Source organism: Dendropsophus ebraccatus, chromosome 7, assembly GCF_027789765.1.
Source record: "Dendropsophus ebraccatus isolate aDenEbr1 chromosome 7, aDenEbr1.pat, whole genome shotgun sequence".
Taxonomy (NCBI): Eukaryota; Metazoa; Chordata; class Amphibia; order Anura; family Hylidae; genus Dendropsophus; species Dendropsophus ebraccatus.
The window spans coordinates 114,342,212-114,362,615 of record NC_091460.1 but is presented as its reverse complement, the minus strand read 5'-3'; the positions used below and the strand labels follow the sequence as shown (position 1 = coordinate 114,362,615).

Here is a 20,404-nt window from a genome sequence, read left to right as displayed (position 1 = left end):
TATGTTCAATGGTGCTCAACCTAAGGAGGAATCATTTCTGCACTTCTTCACCTGGCTTCCTATGACATTGACTAATGTATGTATGTGCATGTGATATTAGATTATCAGAATAAGTTAGCATTATCTAAGCAACAGGGAATAAATGGTGTATTCTAGAATCACTTAGTAAAGAAAGATACAGTAATACCTCGGTTTTTGAACACCTCTGTGTTTAAACCATTTGGTATTCGAACCACATTTTCCCTAGAAGTTTTGTTCAGTACTCAAACATTACTCAGTATCTGAACAAAACAGATAAATTGTTGTTCAGCTGACAGTTATTAAATATGTTCGGGCACCAAGGATTACAGGAGCGGGGATTCCTGTCATAATGACGGGAATCCCTGCTCTAAACAGGTGGGTGGCATCCAGAGAGGGGCTCCTCTTGGTTTCCCCGTCAGGCAGTTCCTGGGTGCTTTCTGCGAAAAGTGACGGGGTGACCTGGAGCTCCGTGCTCAGTGATGTCCTCCCTCCCCAGGCGGCCGGTGTGTCTTCTATGCAGCTGAGTGCACGGCCTCTTAGGGAAAGACATCCCTGTGCATGGAGCTCTGAGTCATCCCGTCACCTTTTGCGGAGGGCACTTAGAAATGCCCAGCTGTGTATCCCACTTAACCCCCTCCTCTCTGGGCTGAGAGCACTGTACGTCAGGCTTAGCAAGAAAGGGTTAAATTGGTTGCACGTTAGTAGGAGAACCTAGTTTAAGATGGGCATTCCCATCATTTTGAAATGATTACCTACTCCTTTACAGTAAGGAGTGGTGCATGATGTAAGTCCGGGGATGTAAGTGGTGATGCTATTGCATCACCACTTAACTTTTTACACTCTGTGGGCCGGGCACTCTGCATCTGACTCATGGGGTGTAAAAAAAAAAAAAAAATTAAAGGCATTTACATTGTTCCCTATGGAACAACACAGCTTGCTTCTCGAACTGCTCGGTTCTGGAACAGCCTTCTAGAATGGATTGTGTTCAAGAACAGAGGTATTACTCTGTTGGTATAGCATATAATTACATTACATAAGTAACCATGATATGTTTAATATCTTAAAGCTGTTCATACTTAGCACAGTCCATCATTAAGACATTTTCTAAAGTATTTGTGGGAATATTGTCTGAATAATAGACTTCTACACTCTCACCTTTCTCCTCTTACACTTAACCACAACACCTGCATAGTTTTCCCAGAATACATTTTAACCCCTTGATGTCACAGCCAATTTTCTTTTTGGCACTTTCATTTTTCCTCCTCATGTTTAAAATCCCTAGCGCTTTAATTTTTTCACCTACAGACCAATATGATTTTTTTTGTTTGTGACACCAATCTAAAATAAAATCTACAAAATGAAAACCGAAATTGAAGGTGGTGAGGTGAAAAAAATCAACTTATTTTTCAAATTTCAGGTTGGATTTTTGTTTACGACCATTACGCACAATTTTTTCTGGGATGTGATGTAATTTTGCACTTTAGCGGGTTTTTGCACTTCCGATTACCGTGCAGGGTAAGAAATACCATAATTTAATAGTTCATTATTTTTTTTTGCTTATTTGAAAAATAGGAAAAGGGGGGTGATTTGAATTTTTATTATGGGATGGAGTTATTTATTTAAAAAAATAACACTTTTAAAAAAAAATTTACACACTTTTATAGTCCCCCAAGGGGACTTCTATGAGCAATACCATGGTTGCTCATAGGGATCAATGCACTACATATGAAGGCAGCCTGAAGCTATCGTCAAATCAAGGACCACACCAGGACACAGAAGAGGCCTGGCGCAGTAATTATAATGGATCAGCTCGCCTGTATCGTTTGCATCTGTAACCAGTTGATGGAATAAACATCATTGGACTGGAAGCCAGTGCTGCAACTATTTTTTCTTTTATGTGCAAAGGAGCCTGACGCAGTATCAAGGTGCACCATTTCTTGGTCGATATTTTGGGGATATGGCAGGACAGTATCAGGATGCAGACACACCGGAGAGCTTGTATTCCAAAAAATTGGTCCTAAAGTTTTTCAGTCCATTGAGGGGAAAATCTATGTTGGTTGTTTCCAGGGCACGTGAAGGCTAGCAAAAATGTATATGAATCATCATTGAGTTCATCATGGAATCCGCCCTGAATTCTGTGTTGAATCCTGAACAGACACTCTCTGCTATGAGTTATGCCTGTGGCTCTGCTTTTCTGTTCCTATAATTACATTTTTACTGGAGCCAAATCTTCTCCTCTGCAGATCTGCTCCATGACTTGCATTAAAAATCAAACCACTTAGCCCTGTCTCATCATCATGAATATATGATGATGTTCTGAGATACAGGCGAGCTCCGGGCTTATCAGTATTGTGATTACTGCAACCAGCGTATTATTATAGTGTTATGGTGATGCTACAGTACATCATGAAAACATGTCTGCTTCAGCTGCTGCTCTCCGGGAGCTTTCACTGTGGCAATGTACTGGTGTGGCCAGCAGAGAATAGTCACCTGATGAGCCTGAAGATGATCCTACAGGAACTGCTATCAAGAGGACATAACGTCACCATGCTTGTGCACACTGCCTCCCAACAGGTAGCCTCCGAATCCTCAGACCTACACATAGAAACGGTACAAGTACAGTTTACAGCACAAGAACTCCATGCAGTTTGGGAAAAATTCCTCTTCTTCTGGATCTACGAAAGGCATAAAGTTTCAATCTGGAGGATGTACAGCACACTAAGGACTCTCTCTCGAAATGTCACATACATCCACAAGCAGATATGCAATGGGATATTAAAGAGCAAGAAGTTATTGGCTAAACTTAAATTGTCCAAATATGACGTTGTGCTCGCTGATCCTGTACTTCCGTGTGGGGATCTACTTGCTCAGACGCTGCATATTCCTTTTGTATATACTCTGAGGTTTTCGCCAGGTTTTGTGTTTGAGAGACTATGTGGTACAGTTCCGGCTCCTGCTTCTTTTGTACCCGCAGCTACCTCTGAACTCCAGACGCAAATGTGCTTCTTAGAAAGGGTTCAGAATGTCTTGTTGTATCTTGTACATGATCTATTGCAGTTACTGGTTTGGAAGCAATGGAACAACTTTTACAGCAATATAGTGGGTAAGTCCGAATAGAAAATAAGTACTATAATAAATATATAATATTAGAATACCTGTATGCGGACCATTATAAGGGTACTAGTACACGGGATTGACGACAACCTGATCAAAACTATAAACGAGTGCTGATCTGCTAGATCATTGTTCGTTTACTGGGCCTATTACGATAATCGCTGAGGAAGGGATGCACGGACATCATTAGCAATGTCTGTGCAGCCTTTGCCCAAACAGTTAAAATCACCTGTCCACGTTCCCGGTCTCCTCCAGCGATCTTCTTCCTCCCCGATCCTGCACACTGCAGCTTCTGAGCTGACAGGACTCTCAGCCAATCACTGCCTGGGACCACCGCAGACAGTAATTGGCTGAGCCGCCTGTCAGCTCTGACTGGCCACTCTGAAGCTGCTCAGGGAGGAAGCAGAGGGCAGGAGAAGACCAGGAACGTGGACAGGTAATGTAAACTGTTTGTTTAATCGCCACCCACGCATCGCTATTACACATAGCGATGCATGGTCAGAGGCCGATGATTTTAGGTCAGGGCCTAAAGGAACGATCAGCCAATGATCGTTTCATCGGCTTATCGTTCTCTCTACTACACAGAGCGATAATCAGCCGAATTGGGCCAATTTGGCCAATTATTGCTCCATGTAATAGGGCCCTAAGGTTAGGTTCACACTGCTTTTTTTGCTGTTTATTTTACATATTCATTTTATGGGGGGGGGGGGGGGGGGGGGGAGCGGATGGTATAAACAGATGCAATGGTATGCCATCTGTCAGTATCTGGTTTTGACTGACTTACATTATTTTAAAAAAGTGGATCGATATATATCTGTTTTTTATTTTTTAGTGTGAGAAAGTGGTGAACACATTTCTCTGTACGTTAAAATCAAACATTTAAAAAACTGATCTGTTAAAAAGACAGGAAAAACGCAGTGTGAACTACTAGTAGGAGTTATTTCTATGAAATTTCATATTCAATTTAAAGGAAAATATGATTTGTTACACTGGTTGCGCATTTACGTTTATTTCTTAATGTTCAGTTTTCAGTTACAAGCATTAAAGGGGTTGTCCAAGGAAATAATTTTTTAAAAGACAGGGTAAGGCTGGGTTCACACTATGTATATTTGAGGCTGTATTTGTGAGGCTGTATAGCAACCAAAACCAGGAGTGGATTGAAAACACAGAAAGGCTCTGATCACATAATGTTGTAATTGAGTGGATGGCCGTCATATAATGGTAAATATTTGCTGTTATTTTAAAACAACGGCTGTGGTATTGAAATAATGGCCGTTATTTACTGTTATATGGCGGCCATCCACTCAATTTCAACATTGTGTGAACAGATCCTTTCTGTGTTTTCAATCCACTCCTGGTTTTGGTTGCTATGAGGACCTGACATGAGGACCAAATACAGCCTGAAATATACATAGTGTGAACCCAGCCTTAAAGTGTAACTGTCATGTTTTTTTTTTTATTGCAGAAATCAGTAGTCTAAGTGATTTTAAGAAACTCTGTAATAGGTTTCATCAGCCAAAAAAGCCTCCTTCTGTACTCAAGAAGCAATCTCCCAGCCTCCCCCCTGACTTCTTATCTGTGCATTATCAGGCAAATCCGTCTTCATTACAGAGAAGCCAGTGAAGAGGGGCTCTGCTCTCTCCATTGTATCCTTATGGAGGGGGGAGGGGCTGAGGGAGATGAGGGAGCAGGAAGAGGTGACATAAGGGTCAGCTGTTTGTAGACTGTCTGGGCACCTAAAACGCAGGATTCTGGGGTCAGAAAGGTCAGTGCTTATCTATGAACTTACTGAGAGGAGATTGCAGGGTGTTGTGCTTTGCAGGACTGCTCCGTGCTCAGTCACTCCTAACAGCCCCTCCCCTCTCCATAGCCACATAATGGACACAGAAATCCTGCTGCTTCTGATGTGAGGGGGGAGGCTGGGAAATTGCTTTTTCAGTCCAGAAGGAAACTCTTTTAGTACATAAAACCTATTACAGAGTTTCTTAAAATCGCTTGTACTGTTGATATTTAATGTTTTCAGAAAAATGACCCTGAAATGACAGTTACGCTTTAATTAAAAATAAAGCATACTCCCCTGCTTGATCTCTTGCCGCTGCACACTGCCCATTGAAAAAGCCTTCTTTCTTTAGACATCATTTTAAAAAAAATGTTTTCGTGCTACCTGTTCCCTATGGCATCTCTTATAGACATGATTCATGTCAAGGCCAATCAATGAGAATCGCTGCACATATATAGGAATTATCTTCTCACTGGCACTGAACAACAACAAGTAGATGTTCTTGGCATAAGAAACAATATATGCACACAGAAGTTTTCTGTGAAAATGTTTTTTTTTATATTGTTGGGGGCTTGTTAAACTTAAAAAAAAAGTTGTACTCACCTACCCTGATCCCCTTCAGCTCTTGATCTGACGTCTTCCTTTCCTGCTTATCCCCCTTACTTTCTAGTTTCTGTTGATGAGTCATCTCAACAGTCACTGTCTATTTAGCCAATCACTGGCTGCAAAGGTGTCTCAAAAAGCAACAGGAGCCATGAAATATATAACATTTCATTGTCTTACAAGCAGCTAAAGTGTTGATGTAATTTTATTACCTCTTAATTGGACCAATGTAAAAACATGTTCATAGCATCTATTTTATTGATCAACAGCTCTAAATCCCCACTAGGTGGCGCTTACTACATAGATTTTGGTTTGTTTGTCAGGGAGGCAACCGCCTACCAACATCTAACACATGCAGATGTTCAATAACAACTAAATGAAAGTAACTGTACGGCTTCGTTCTCACTGAGCAAAACTAGCGGAATTGAAATGCCGTTAGCCTCCCTCTCATAATGAGAGTCTATGGGAGGTGCGCGCTCCTGCTTCACGCTGAAGAATGAATTCCGCTAGTTTTGCTCAGTGGGAACGAAGCCTAAGAACATTAGTGCTGATGGGGCCAACAAAAAGATGCCTATAAAACCCCTTATGATTTTCTTTAGAGGAAGAAAAGCACCTGTGAGATACCTTTCTCTTCTTAATCAGGGACAGAATCTAAGGGTGCTTTTATACTGAGGACCTCAGGAGGTTGCAAATCAGCGTCTTTACACAGAAAAACAAATCGAGTGGCCGGGCTGCACGAACAATTTATGCATCGTTTGTGCAGTAATGGAAACTGATAAAACAGATATACATATATCCGTGCTGTCAGTTTCCAGATCACATAGCAGTACATCCTTTCCTACTGCTCATTGATTCAGCATCCTCTTCTCCGACTCTCCCGTACAGCCAATGTCCCTTCCAGACCCGCCTCCTCAGGAGGAGGCGGAGTCTGAAGACATAGGGCCCTATTCCAGGGGATGATTATAGTTCAGATTATCGTTAAATCGTTTGAATCTAAACGATAATTGTTTGGTTGAAATGCAGTTAACGATTAACGACCGATCGAGAAATCATTGATCACTTTATAAGACCTGGACCTATATTTATCGTTGCTCGTTCACAAAACGTTCGCAAATCGTTTGCATTGAATAAGACGTCGTTCGGTGGTTCGCAGTAGATACGAACGCAATAGCGAAGAAAAAACGATTGCAAATACGATCATAAGTAACGATTATCGTTCCATGGAAATGAGTGAACGTTTTCAGGTCTTTCGCAATAGCAGTCGTTTGAGATTGATAATCGTTAACGATTATGCGAACGATAATCGTCCGGTGGAATAGGGCCCTAAGGGTCCTTTTATACTGAGAGAGTTCTCACCTCAGGAGGTCGCAAATAGCACCTTTACACCAAACAACAAATCAAGTTGCCGGGCTGCATGAACAATCTATGCATCGTTTGTGCAGTAATGGATACTGATAACACAGATATACATATATCCGTGCTGTCAGTTTCCAGATCACACAGCAGTACATACTTACCTAGTGCACTGCTCAGTGATTCGGCATCCTCTTCTCCGACTCTCCCGTCCAGCCAATATCTCTTCCAGACCCTCCTCTGGAGGAGGAGGCAGAGTCTGAAGACATAGCGACTGGACGGGAGAGCTGGAGAAGAGAATGCCATAGCACAGCAGCAGCACACTAGGTAAGTGTGCACTGCTGTGTGATATGGAAACTGACAGCACTGATATATCTTTGCTGTCAGTTTCCATTTATCGTTATCAGCCTTATATAACCCCGTTTACACAGGAAGATGTGCGGTGGATTACAATAATCAGTCCTCAGCTGAATACTGTCACTTTTACATGGGCCAATTGTCAGCCACAGGAGCGTTTCTTACAGCGCTTCTTACTGATAATCGGTTTATGTAAAAGCACTTCAGTGCTCTGACAGTGCCTTTGCATCTCCTGATTTGACCAGACTTCCTTTCATTAATAAATTTTCTGTACGCACCATCTTATAGTCATTGGAACATATGTGTATGGAAGATGAACCATAACAGGGGCGTAACTAGAAATGGCTGGGCCCCATGACAAGCTTTTGATTTGGCCCTTCCCCCTTTCCGACTGACCACTAAGCCATCAAGTGTAGTCATAATTGCATAACTGCAAGCGCTCACCAGAAGTACTTTCAGTTGAAGGGACATCTGCAAATTCCCGGAGACCATCTGGTGTTGCAAATGAAGACAGCTCAGAGGGCCTAGTGCATTGCAGGAGCAGGCCACTGGGCCCCCTGATGCGGCAGGCCCTTTAGCAGCCGCTGTGGCTGTTACAGTGGTAGTTACATCCCTGAACCATATATTTTCTCTTGCAGAAACTGTTTACTTTGCCTGTCACCCTAAATCAACGATCAGCGATCAGCCCATGAGCACAAAAATGCTTGTCAGTTGATCGTTGTCTTTCAACATGTTTAAAGTCATCACCTGCCGGCCGCACTTCTCTCTGTGCAATGGGTGATGCGTGGCCAAGACTGATTAAAACAAGGGCTGCATGGACATCGCTAATGAAGTCTGTGCAGCCAGGAACACACGATTATTAATAATAATAATAATAATAATGCTTTTATTTGTATAGCGCACACAGATTCCGCAGCACTTTACATACATAGTTATTGCCAATTATTGCTCCCTGTCCCAATTAGGGCTCACAATCTAAATCCACCTATCTGTATGTTTTTGGGTGTGGGAGGAAACCGGAGTACCTGGAGGAAACCCACGCAAACACAGAGAGAACATACAAACTCTATGTAATGGGTATATACTTACCTAATCTCCCTCTGTGTCCTGAAGCATTTTGCCCATGTTCTCTGCTCACTGCTGAGCTTCAGGGACAGGCTGTTCAGCCAATAACTGGCCAAGTCGGAACAGTCCCCGTCCATTGATTGGCTGAGCAGCCTGTCATTGAAGAGATGGGACAAAAGGCTTCAGGACACCAGGGAAGAATTGGTAAGTATGTAGAGATTATATTGGGCAGGTGATAAGCAGTTCCTGGTTTCCTTAAAGTGTCACTGTCGTTTTTTTTTGTTCAGAAATCAATAGTCCAGGTGATTTTAAGAAAGTTTGTATTTGGGTTTAGTAGGCAAATATGCCATTATCTGCATTCAAAAAGACTTTCCCCAGGTTCCCCCCCCCCTCCCTCCTCTCTCTCATTCACTGCTCATTAAAAGAAAATCACGTCTTGTTGCATCAGACATGCCCCTGTCTGTTCTATGAACAGGGGAGGGGGGAGGGGGAAGGAGGGAGATTAGTCAGCAGCAGAGAGCAGAGAACAAAGGATCACACAGTGGAAAGCTGTACGAAAGCTGGTATTCAGAGGTCAGAGAGGTCAGTGCTGACATCAGAGGAGAGAGCCCGGTAATGTAGCTGTAAATTAACTCTTTGTTATCCTGTTTTGGTGAGTCATCTCCCTCCACCCCTCCCCTTTCCGTAGAGAACAATAAAGACAGGGAGGAAGAGCTTCAAACTGCTTTTTCTTGATAAAAATGCATTCTTTGGCTAATAAACCCAATTACAAAGTTTCTTAAAATCGCCTCTACTATTGATTTCTGCAACAAAAAAAAAAAAAAAAATTAAACGACAGGTACACTTTAAGACATGATGTTTAAAATGATAGTTAGTTCAGTCTTAGTTTTTGTTTTTTCTCACAGTCTGAGAGTCCTTTAGGTGTTGTTTTGCAAACTTTAGGCAAGTTTTCTTGTGTCTTTTAGGACAGGCTTAATTCTAGCCTCTCTGCTACAAAGCCCACATGTGTGGAGTGCTGCAGTGATTGTTGACCTTCTGGAAGCTTCTCCCGTCCGCACACAGGATCATTGGAGCTCAACCTTTGGGTTCTTGATCACCTCTCTTACCAAGGCCAGCTTGGACTTGGGGTGGCCAGCTCTAGGAGGAGTCCTGGTTGTTCCAAACTATGAAGACCACTGAGCTTTTGGCAACTTTCAGTGCAGCAGAAAATGTTATCCCCTTCTACAGATCTGTGACTCCACATAATTCTGTCTCTAAGCTCTATAGGCGGGTCTTCCCTCTTTCATGGCCTGTTTTTTTTTTGTCTTTTTTTGCTACTGCAGTCAGCTGTGAAAGCTTATATAGACAGGGTCTAGCTTTCCAAGTCACATCCAATCATATGAATTTACCACAGGTGACTCCAACCAAGGTGAAGAAATATAGATGAAGATGAGGCAGAGAAATGGGAAGCCCCCAAGCTACATTTCGCACACTTTAAATTGATATATCAATGGGTTTGAATACTTATGTCCATGTGAAATTCTGCCATATAATTAAAATGTGAAAACTTTGTGTGTGTGTGTGTGTGTGTGTGTGTGTGTATATATATATATATATATATATATATATATATATATACACACACACACACACACAGTGGTGCTTCGGTTGATAGTAACTTGGATTAACAGCCTTTTGCAAGAAGAGCTCACAGTTTTTCAAAAGTGTGACTTGGTTTAAGAGCATTACTTTGGTTTAAGAGCTCCCTGTACTGGGTGGGAGTGCGAGCAGGGGACAGGTATGGTCTGCATAGCGGGGTCTACAGCCCTGTACTGTGACCCAGGAAGTCTCCTTCACCTTTCAAATCATGGAAGATCCACTTTAGGCTGGGGCTCACATCAGGGGACAGGACTGCAGAGGTAATCTCTCCATAGTTGTAACCTCTCTATGTGCCCACATATGCCTTGCTCATTCCTTTATGCTCCCTACAGTCTCAGTAAACCCTTGTGTTTCCCATCTTCTCTAATACTCAGGGGCGTAGCTAGGATTCATGGGGCCCCATGAACCCATGAATCCTGTACGCTCCCCTACCCCCCCCCCCCCCACTGCCAAACACAGACAATGACGCACATATATACACACACAGAGGCACCATTAACATATATACAGATACGCCACTGACATACACACACATATATATATATACGCTGATCACACTAGTGCTGATGTATACACCATGAGTAGACTGTATACAGGGAAATACTGAACCAGAAATAAAAAAAAAAAGGAAGCAGATATCAATGGTGGGTTCTTTTATTAGAGCCCAACATTAATAGAAGCTGCTGCAGAACATCTTTGGGAGCAAACCTGTCAATCACTTGAGACACAACTGGCATACACAAACACACACATATACACCAGTGCTACAGACACTACTGACATACACACACACACACACACACACACACACATACACCAGTATTACAGACATTGCTGACATACACAAACACACTCATATACACCAGTGTTACAGACATTGCTGACATACACACACACACACACACACATAGATACATACACACACTGACATATACATATATACCCACAGATACATACACTCACTGACACACATACACAGCACTTACAGCTCCCAGGTTTCCCCCCTCCTCCTCTGGTGGAGGCTAGGTTGAGACTAGAATGTAGTTGCCAGGGGTAGGTCCTACCTCTGGAGACCGGAATCTAGCCCATTCAGTGTGAGCAGGCTAGAATGTAGTTGCCAGGGGTAGGTCCTACCCCTGGAGTCCAGAATCTAGCCCATTCACTATGAGCAGGCTAGAATGTAGTTGCTAGAAGTAGGTCCTACCTCTGGAGTCCGGAATCTAGCCCATTCAGTAGGAGAAGGCTAGAATGTAGTTGCCAGAGGTAGGTCCTACCCCAGGAGTTGCTAAAAAGTAATTTTTACCCCTGAAGTACAGAATTTAGACTGTTTTCTACTGAGCAGGCTAGAATGTAATTGCCAGAGGTAGGTCCTACCCCTGGAGCCCGTAGTTGCCAGAAGTAGGTCCTACCCCTGGAGCCTGTAGTTGCCAGAAATGGGTCCTACCCCTGAAGCCTGTAGTTGCCTACCCCTGGAGTCCGGAATCTATCTCATTCACTATGAGCAGGCTAGAATGTAGTTGCCAGAGGTAGGTCCTACCCCTGGAGCCCGTAGTTGCCAGAAGTAGGTCCTACCCCTGGAGTCCGGAATCTAGCTCATTCACTGTGAGCAGGCTAGAATGTAGTTGCCAGAGGTAGGTCCTACCCCTGAAGCCCGTAGTTGCCAGAAATAGGTCCTACCCCTGAAGCCTGTAGTTGCCTACCCCTGGAGTCCGGAATCTATCTCATTCACTGTGAGCAGGCTAGAATGTAGTTGCCAGAGGTAGGTCCTACCCCTGGAGCCCGTAGTTGCCAGAAGTAGGTCCTACCCCTGGAGTCCGGAATCTAGCTCATTCACTGTGAGCAGGCTAGAATGTAGTTGCCAGAGGTAGGTCCTACCCCTGGAGCCCGTAGTTGCCAGAAGTAGGTCCTACCCCTGAAGCCTGTAGTTGCCAGAAGTAGGTCCTACCCCTGGAGTCCGGAATGTAGCCCATTCACTATGAGCAGGCTAGAATGTAGTTGCTAGAAGTAGGTCCTACCCCTGGAGTCCGGAATCTAGCTCATTCACTATGAGCAGGCTAGAATGTAGTTGCCAGAGGTAGGTCCTACCATTGGAGTCTGTAGTTGCCAGAAGTAGGTCCTACCCCTGGAGTCCGGAATCTAGCCCATTCACTATGAGCAGGCTAGAATGTAGTTGCCAGAGGTAGGTCCTACCCCTGAAGCCCGTAGTTGCCAGAAATAGGTCCTACCCCTGAAGCCTGTAGTTGCCCGTAGTTGCCAGAGGTAGGTCCTGGCTAAAAAGTAATTCCTACCTCCGGAGTCTAACCTATTCAGTGTGAGCAGGCTAGAATGTAGTTGCCAGAGGTAGGTCCTACCCCTGGAGTCCCTGGTTGTCAGAGATTGGGGGTGGGGGGCTTTGGTAACCTACATGGCAACTCATCACTCACTAAAAAGCTGAGCCTGACAAGCTCAGAGAGAGACAGCCACAGTCCTTACACCACACAGAGGGAACTGATCCATCTACAAGGAGAATGGGAGGTGGATGGAACTCACTGATCCATCTGCCACATTATACAGGCAGGAGAGATGTCAGCACATGGGTATTGTAAGGGTTAGTGCCAGAGATATGTAATTTCCTTAACAAACATCCAACCTTCCAGTATATATTAGCTGCTGTATGTCCTACAGGAAGTGATGTATTCTCTTTAGTCTGACACAGTGCTCTTTGCTGCCACCTCTGTACGTGTCAGGAACTGTTCAGAGCAGTAGAAAATCCACATAGAAAACCTCTCCTGCTCTCCAGACTGGAAATAATAAAGTAATCTAAAAGAGGTTGCAGGACCATTCTATGGCCTCCCTTCCCTGCTTGCGCTCGCTTTGCGGGGTTTGCGGTCACTGACCGACAGTGTGTAGTGTAGGGACTCAGGGGACCTGCACGTGGTACACGAGGCAATATGGTTTAATCAAATTATAAACCATCATCCTGGCGTTGGTTTTTAAATGTAGCCGAGAAGCATTAGGGCCCATTCACACAGAGCAAGAACGGCGGAATGCCGCCAGCCTTAGTGTCTTAATGACACTCTATGGGAGGTGCACACTGCATCTCTCGGCGCTGAAGAATGAACATGTTCATTCTTCAGCGCAGGGAGAGGAGCCACACGCGCCTCCCATACAAGGTCATTATGACACGGAGGCTGGCGGCATTCCGCCATTCTTGCTCTGTGTGAACAGACCCTTAGTGTCAGCCATAGGTGTGAGGTGCAGCAGCTCCTTTCTCTCCATGCCGTATAATCTAAAAGAGGTTGTTTCTGATAGGCAGGCTTTAAAGGGAATCTGTCAGCACCGGGCCAGACCCAAGATGCTGACAGTGTAGTATAGGTGTGCATGGTCACTTTCTACAAAGCCTCCCTGCAGTAATTTGTTTAAACTCCCACAAACGCACTCTAACCAAGTGTCAAAGAGTACTGGCTTGACATTTGGGCCACACCTCGGCCCGCCTCACCCCATTTTCATGCATTTTACCCATTAGCCTGCCTCCTGCTCCCCGTCGTAGTCATGTTGTTGCACGTCTGCACAGACAATTCCCTCTGAGGGCGTGCTCCTGATAACACCATTCCTGCATGCACCATAGGGCGGAAGAGGAGGGTGCAGAGGGCATTGGCTTCAGGCCCTCAGCATGTGTGCACCGCACTTCTGCCCAACAACGCATGCACGATTAGCAACATAATGATATCGGGGAGCAGGAGGCAGGCGAATAGGTATATATGCATTAAAAAGGGGAGGAAGAAGTAGTGGTGAGGCGGGCCGAGATGCGGCATAAATGCCAAGCCACCACTCCTCTTTGACGCTTGGTTAGACTGTTTGTAAAGTGGAAAAATCCCACTGCACAGAGGCTTTGTAGACAGGTTCAATGCACACAAGGGGATACACACTGTTAGCACCTCGGGTCCAGTCACTGACGGATTCACTTTGGGGCTATGTTCACACTGCGTATTTTTCTGTCCGTAGTGCAAACCGCGAATATACGCACGTAGTTTTGAGGTTGATGCGTTCGCTTGGAAGTATACGATATACGCCTGCACAATGCACACTACGTATGAGCTTAAGGCCGGATCGTATACGGTGCCATGAAAAATGAACAAGACCATTGTTTGAGAATGGAAATGTTGTAACTCACGGCCGTGGATTTCAAAGCGGTCCCGTACGGAGTACTTATTTCAGCCAAATTGAACTTGATTTTTCGATCCAAAAGGTTCTGTGTGTTTTATTGGGCTGGGCGAAGATTTCCAAGTAAATGACCTGTTTCAGATCACTACGAAACAAGCTAGGGAAGCATAACTGTACTACGGGCGTATGTTCGCAGTTTGTATCATCCGGCCGCATGTCGATTTTTCCCACGCCCGTAGTTTCGGCCGCACATGTACGGCGGCATACGAACTACAGCCGGATTCATACGCAGTGTGAACATAGCCTAAAGCTTAAAAATGTAGAAAAATAAAAAAACTAACCCACATGGGGAAATGTTGTAACTTTTACATTCTGAACCCTGCCAATGAGCAGCACGCAGGGAGACGCATCCCCCAACTCACTCGGAATATATATGTATGTGTGTGTATAGGGTACCCAGCAACCTTGGTGCAGTGGGTACTGGGGTAATAATGGGGGGAAGGTGGGGTTAGTGTTAGCCATTTTATACCAAGATGACAAGTTGAAAAAAAATAATGTTTTATTCAAAAAATAACCCCCCCCCCCCCCCCCACTCCTCGTTGACCACACTGGTCATTGACATTGTCCACCGAATCAGTCACAAGCCTGTTTACCAATATCTGAAAAACAAGAGGGGAGACACAAAAAAGGGCAGGAGCAGAACACCCATCATTTTGACAGGTGTTTTGCACCTTACAATATACAGCATCTTGCCAGATGCTGCTTACAGTCCGGTACACAAGGGGTTAAGTGAGGATGCATCGCATCTCCACTTAACCCTTTTGGTGCCATACTGAACAATGTGGCCCACGATGGGGTTGTGAGGATGCACTGTATCCACACCAACTCCCTAGTGGCCAGACCAATCTCACTCTTTACCCATCCCCGCAAGGAAGGGGGGTTAAACGCCCCCTTCCTTTCTGGGATGGGTGCAGTGCGGGTAAAGCTTCCATACTCACCTTCAACATCTTCCTTCTCCAGTACCCAGCACACTGAGCTTTTAGTGTGCTGTGCTCTGTCTCTTCAAATCTACCATCAGCCACTCAGCGGCTGAGGCGGGGCATTGCTGCAGGCGATGACTGGCTGAGCAAAGACTTGTGCAGTGTCAGCTCAGCCAATCAGCAGCTGATCACCTCTCCCCCACCCCAATAAACACAATGAAACAACACCCCCAGCTCTCCCCCACCCCAATAAAAACATGAAACCATTTTTTTTTAAATAAACTTTTATTACAAACAATTTAAAGATTAATATTGCACAGTGATCTGTCAGCAGGTTCTGGTTGTATAAACTAATAGTGTGTACAAGGCTTTTTATGCAATCAACATTATACCTTTATTTTGAAAATTAAGGTTATAGTCACAGTTTTTTTTTTGTATCCGATGCAGGGATATGTCGCAAAGATGTCTGAGACAGCCCATAGAGGTCTATGGAAATGCCGGAATTCTGGACACTTTCCTGATGCACATCAGGAAAGTGTCCGGAATTCTGGTGACAGGCCAGGCTGGGTGCAAGTGACAGGCCGGGGTGGGCGCCTGCATGGAGCTGCGGGCGCCTGCATGGAGCTGCGGGCACCAGCCCCCCCTCCCAGGCAGGCACAGTGCCAGTGCAGCGGACACTAGACTGGGAGCACTAGGCTGGGAGCAGACCACAGGCACTCTTGGCAGCATTCCTCTATCTAGCTACCCCCCCCCCCCAACCTCAGCACAATGATGATCGCTAAGTCCCCCGGGACCGCAGCAGTGATGTTTTGCACCCATCTCATTCTCGCCAGCAGTGATAATTGCTAAGAAACAACTCCTCCCCCCCCCCCACACACACCTATCATGTGTCACAAATCCGGAAAATCTGTCCAGATTTCCAGACCCATAGGGGTACATTAGTCATGGACACATTTCAGGATTTTTTCTGAAGGGTGTCTGTTCCGGAAAATAGGTCAGGATTTTTCACATTCTGTCCTAATTTCATCCGAAATTCTGGCACAGATGCCCCCGTAGAACTATACGGGAGCACCAGAACTCTGGATGCTTTCCTGATGCACACCAGGAAAGCATCCAGAACTCCTGATTTGGTGCCCCAGTGTTCCTTTTACAGACCTCACTGTGCAACGATGAGTTCCCCTTATAGACAGAGGGTGGGGGACTGGGGCAGCTGGGGGGAACAGAGGAGACTGGGGCAGCTGGGGGTGACAGAGGGGGACTGGGGTGGCTGGGGGTGAATGGGGGGGACATCTGGGGGGAACAGAGTGAAGTGGGGCAGCTGGGGGAGGGGCTGGGGGTGCCAGATGGGACTGGGGTAGCTGGACACACCTCCTCCCGGCCGCACATGGAGCTCCTCGGTCTCTGGAGGCCGCGGGGACTGCAGGGTAAGGTGATCGCATTGCTGCAGGCTCTGGGGCTGTACAGCAGGATTGGGGGTTTACACTGCACCCCCTGATCCTGCTGTAAAGCTCCAGGACTCGTAGCAATGCGATCACCTTACCCTGCAGCCCCCGCAGCCTCCTCCAGAGACCGGGGAGCAGGGCTGTATTTACCTGTTCCGCTTGCTCTTCCCCCGGGTGCCAGTGTGCTGTGACATCTGGGGGTGCTCCGCTGCCGGCTGTACAGGGAGGCGGTAGTCCCCATGTGGCCGGCACTCTCTGGGACATGTCCTTCTCCCCTGCAGTACGGAGTGCACCCTCTGCTCCCAGGCACCGCCCACCTCTGAACCCGCGCACTGCACGGGTTCAGATGGTCACTTGCGGTAGAGTGACTGATGGGCGTCTCGCTCCTGGTGTTTGGCCGGTAGAGAATGCCGGCCACAAGAACCACGTTCAGCCTTGTGCAGCTCTTTCTCTCCTCGTACACCTCACCGCCCGCAATGATTTTTACGATGAATTTACGATATTCACAAAAAATTCAATTCAATTCTAAAATTCTGGGCAAATTAATTGAATTTGATTAATCGCCCAGCCCTATGGTCTAGTGTGCCAACATACATTCCACACACATCACATGTCCCCTTGTGTACTGTAGTGCTTCATATCACCACACCATGCTGGGAGATGTAGTTCTACTATGCCACTGCCGCCTCCTCCTCCTCCTATGCTGTCATCCTCTAATCTGCTGCAGAACTAAAACTCCCAAAATGATCAGCCTATAAGCATGATGGGGGTTGTAGTTCTGGATGGCCACAGGCTTCAAAACTACAACTCCCATCATGAGCTGTTAGCAGGACATGGTGGGGGTTGTAGTTTTAGGGGGTAATCTCACCTCTCCTGTCAGGCTGTCACTGCTGATATTTTCACCGCTGAGGTCCGTCAGACCTGGGATGGAGGATCAGCCCCTTTGTCCGGGGGACGGTTGGACTGCTGAGGTTCGGGTGGGGGTCCGGGGTATGGTGAGGTAGGGGGATCTTCGCCTTCAGTTGGGGGGGGGGGGGGGTAGGAGAACTTCTGAGGTTCAGGGGAAGGGGGAGTGTGGAGGTGGACGGAGGGGAAAGCAAGCAGGGCGCTATACAAGGGGCACCACTCCATCGGGCTCCCGGTCAGAGGGGCACTCATCACTCTGCACTGAGGTCCCCCCCATTCTCACCCGCTGGGGCCTTCCTTTAAAGCTGCAGTTGGACACCATGGCAACAATCCAGGAATGGGGGGCCCGATCATTAATCATTACAGCTGTCCAGGAGCCCAGGGCCGTCTTCATCAGTGAGGGGGGAGCTGTGCCACTCAGGGGGCATGATCTTTACTGCGACCCCGGGTGGGGGGGGGGGATAATGGGGGGACGGCCAGCACCGCAGAGGTCCGGGGGGGGGGGGGGGGGGGGGGGGGGGGGGATGTAGTTGTGCCACTCAGAGAGCCGGATCATTACTGCGGTCCCGGGTGGGGGTAGTTGATGGTGTCCGGTCTTTGTGAACATTACTGGGGGGGGGGTCCAGGTAGCGGGGGGAAGGGGAGTTGGGGCTGTGGTGGCCAGCACTGAAGGTCCAGGGGACAAAGGGGTACGGTCAGTGCCACAGGGTGGGGGTATCACTGCTGGCGGCTGGGGTGCACTGGGCTTTCAACCAAAGCAATGGATCCACACACCCCTGACCCCGCAGATCATCTCACAACAGTGCATCCACACACCCCTGACCCTGCAGAACATTGCATACCAGTGCACCCCCCCCCCCTGCAGACCATCTCATAACAATGCACCCACACACACTGACCCTGCAGAGCATCACATAACAGTGCACCCACAAACCTCTCCCTGCAGAGCATCACATAACAGTGCACCCACAAACCTCTCCCTGCAGAGCATCACATAACAGTGCACCCACAAACCTCTCCCTGCAGAGCATCACATAACAGTGCACCCACAAACCTCTCCCTGCAGAGCATCACATAACAGTGCACCCACACAACTGTCCATGCAGAGCATCACATAACAGTGCACCCACACACACACTGACCCTGCAGAGCATCACATAACCGTGCACCCACAAACCTCTCCCTGCAGAGCATCACATAACAGTGCACCCACACACACTGACCCTGCAGAGCATCACATAACAGTGCACCCACAAACCTGTCTCTGCAGAGTATCACATAACAGTGCACCCACAAACCTGTCCCTGCAGAGCATCACATAACAGTGCACCCGCACACACTAACCCTGCAGAGCATCACATAACACATAACAGTGCACCCACAAACCTGTCCCTGCAGAGCATCACATAACAGTGCACCCACAAACCTGTCCCTGCAGAGCATCACATAACAGTGCACCCACACACACTGACCCTGCAGAGCATCACATAACAGTGCACCCACAAACCTCTCCCTGCAGAGCATCACATAACAGTGCACCCACAAACCTGTCCCTGCAGAGCATCACATAACAGTGCACCCACACACCTCTCCCTGCAGAGCATCACATAACAGTGCACCCACACACACTGACCCTGCAGAGCATCACATAACCGTGCACCCACAAACCTCTCCCTGCAGAGCATCACATAACAGTGCACCCACACACCTGTCCCTGCAGAGCATCACATAACAGTGCACCCACACACACACTGACCCTGCAGAGCATCACATAACCGTGCACCCACAAACCTCTCCCTGCAGAGCATCACATAACAGTGCACCCACACACCTGTCCCTGCAGAGCATCACATAACAGTGCACCCACACACACACACTGACCCTGCAGAGCATCACATAACCGTGCACCCACAAACCTCTCCCTGCAGAGCATCACATAACAGTGCACCCACAAACCTCTCCCTGCAGAGCATCACATAACAGTGCACCTACAAACCTCTCCCTGCAGAGCATCACATAACAGTGCACCCACAAACCTCTCCCTGCAGAACATTGCACCCACACACACTGACCCTGCAGAGCATCACATAACAGTGCACCCACACACCCCTCAAAACAGTGGTTTACCTCCTGCTGATCATATACACTGCACTCACTATACTGCTGCCTCATGAAAGGCGGGAAACCAGCCGCCTCATAGAAAACCGAGCAGAGGATGATAGCTCCTCCCACACATGAGGCTGGTCACATGGGCATGACATCATCAAAGGTCCTCAAGACCTACCTCTGGCAACTACATTCTAGCCTCCACCGTGGAGGCTAGCATCTACCAGGCTAGAATGTAGTTGTCAGAGGTAGGTCTTAAGGACCTTTGATGACATCATGCCCATGTGACCAGCCCCGTGCTGATCTTCACATAGAAGTATTCAGGACCTTTGGGTCATGTGACCATAAGGTCCTCCATCCCTCTCCTGTGCCGTGCAGGACCAGGCAGGTCCCGCTCCTCTGTTCAGCCCGCTCACCCGGCACTACAGTGAGGGGGCTGAACAGCACAGTGGCGGGTCCCTCCTCCTCTCTGGACCCCTGGGGGTACAATGGACCGATGTCAGTACCTACCATGAAGGCAGGGCAGGCTCCCTCGGGCCCCCTTCCTGCAGGGGCCCCATAGCAGTCGCCTTCCCTGCCTTCATTGTAGCTACGCCACTGCTATTACTACTATAATGTGCCTGTACTTAGCTATATACACTGTTGCTGCTATAATGTATCTGCACTTACACTCAGCTATACACACTGCTGCTATAATGTGCCTGCATTTACACTCTGCTATATACACACTGCTGCTGTAATATGCCTGCACTCACACTCAGCCATTCACACTGCTGCTATAATATGCTATAATAATCTTTTTCCACATTTTAACTATATGGGGACTGCGGGCAGATATAGGGGTGAAAAGTGTTGGTTTTTTTCTTTCATTTCAGCACAAGTTGACAACTGACAGA

The 20,404-nt window shown here is 47.0% G+C and overlaps 1 protein-coding gene across 1 annotated transcript in view; it reads left to right on the top strand.

The window, feature by feature from the left end:
- The first annotated feature begins 2,712 nt into the window (after positions 1-2,712).
- Positions 2,713-20,404, top strand: part of LOC138797703 (UDP-glucuronosyltransferase 2A2-like) — a 54,211-nt gene continuing 36,519 nt past the window's right edge. Inside the window, exon 1 of the mRNA XM_069978240.1 lies at positions 2,713-3,124. Coding sequence (XP_069834341.1) covers positions 2,728-3,124 — 397 coding nt within the window. The 5' untranslated portion in view covers positions 2,713-2,727. The remainder of the gene's footprint in view (positions 3,125-20,404) is intronic.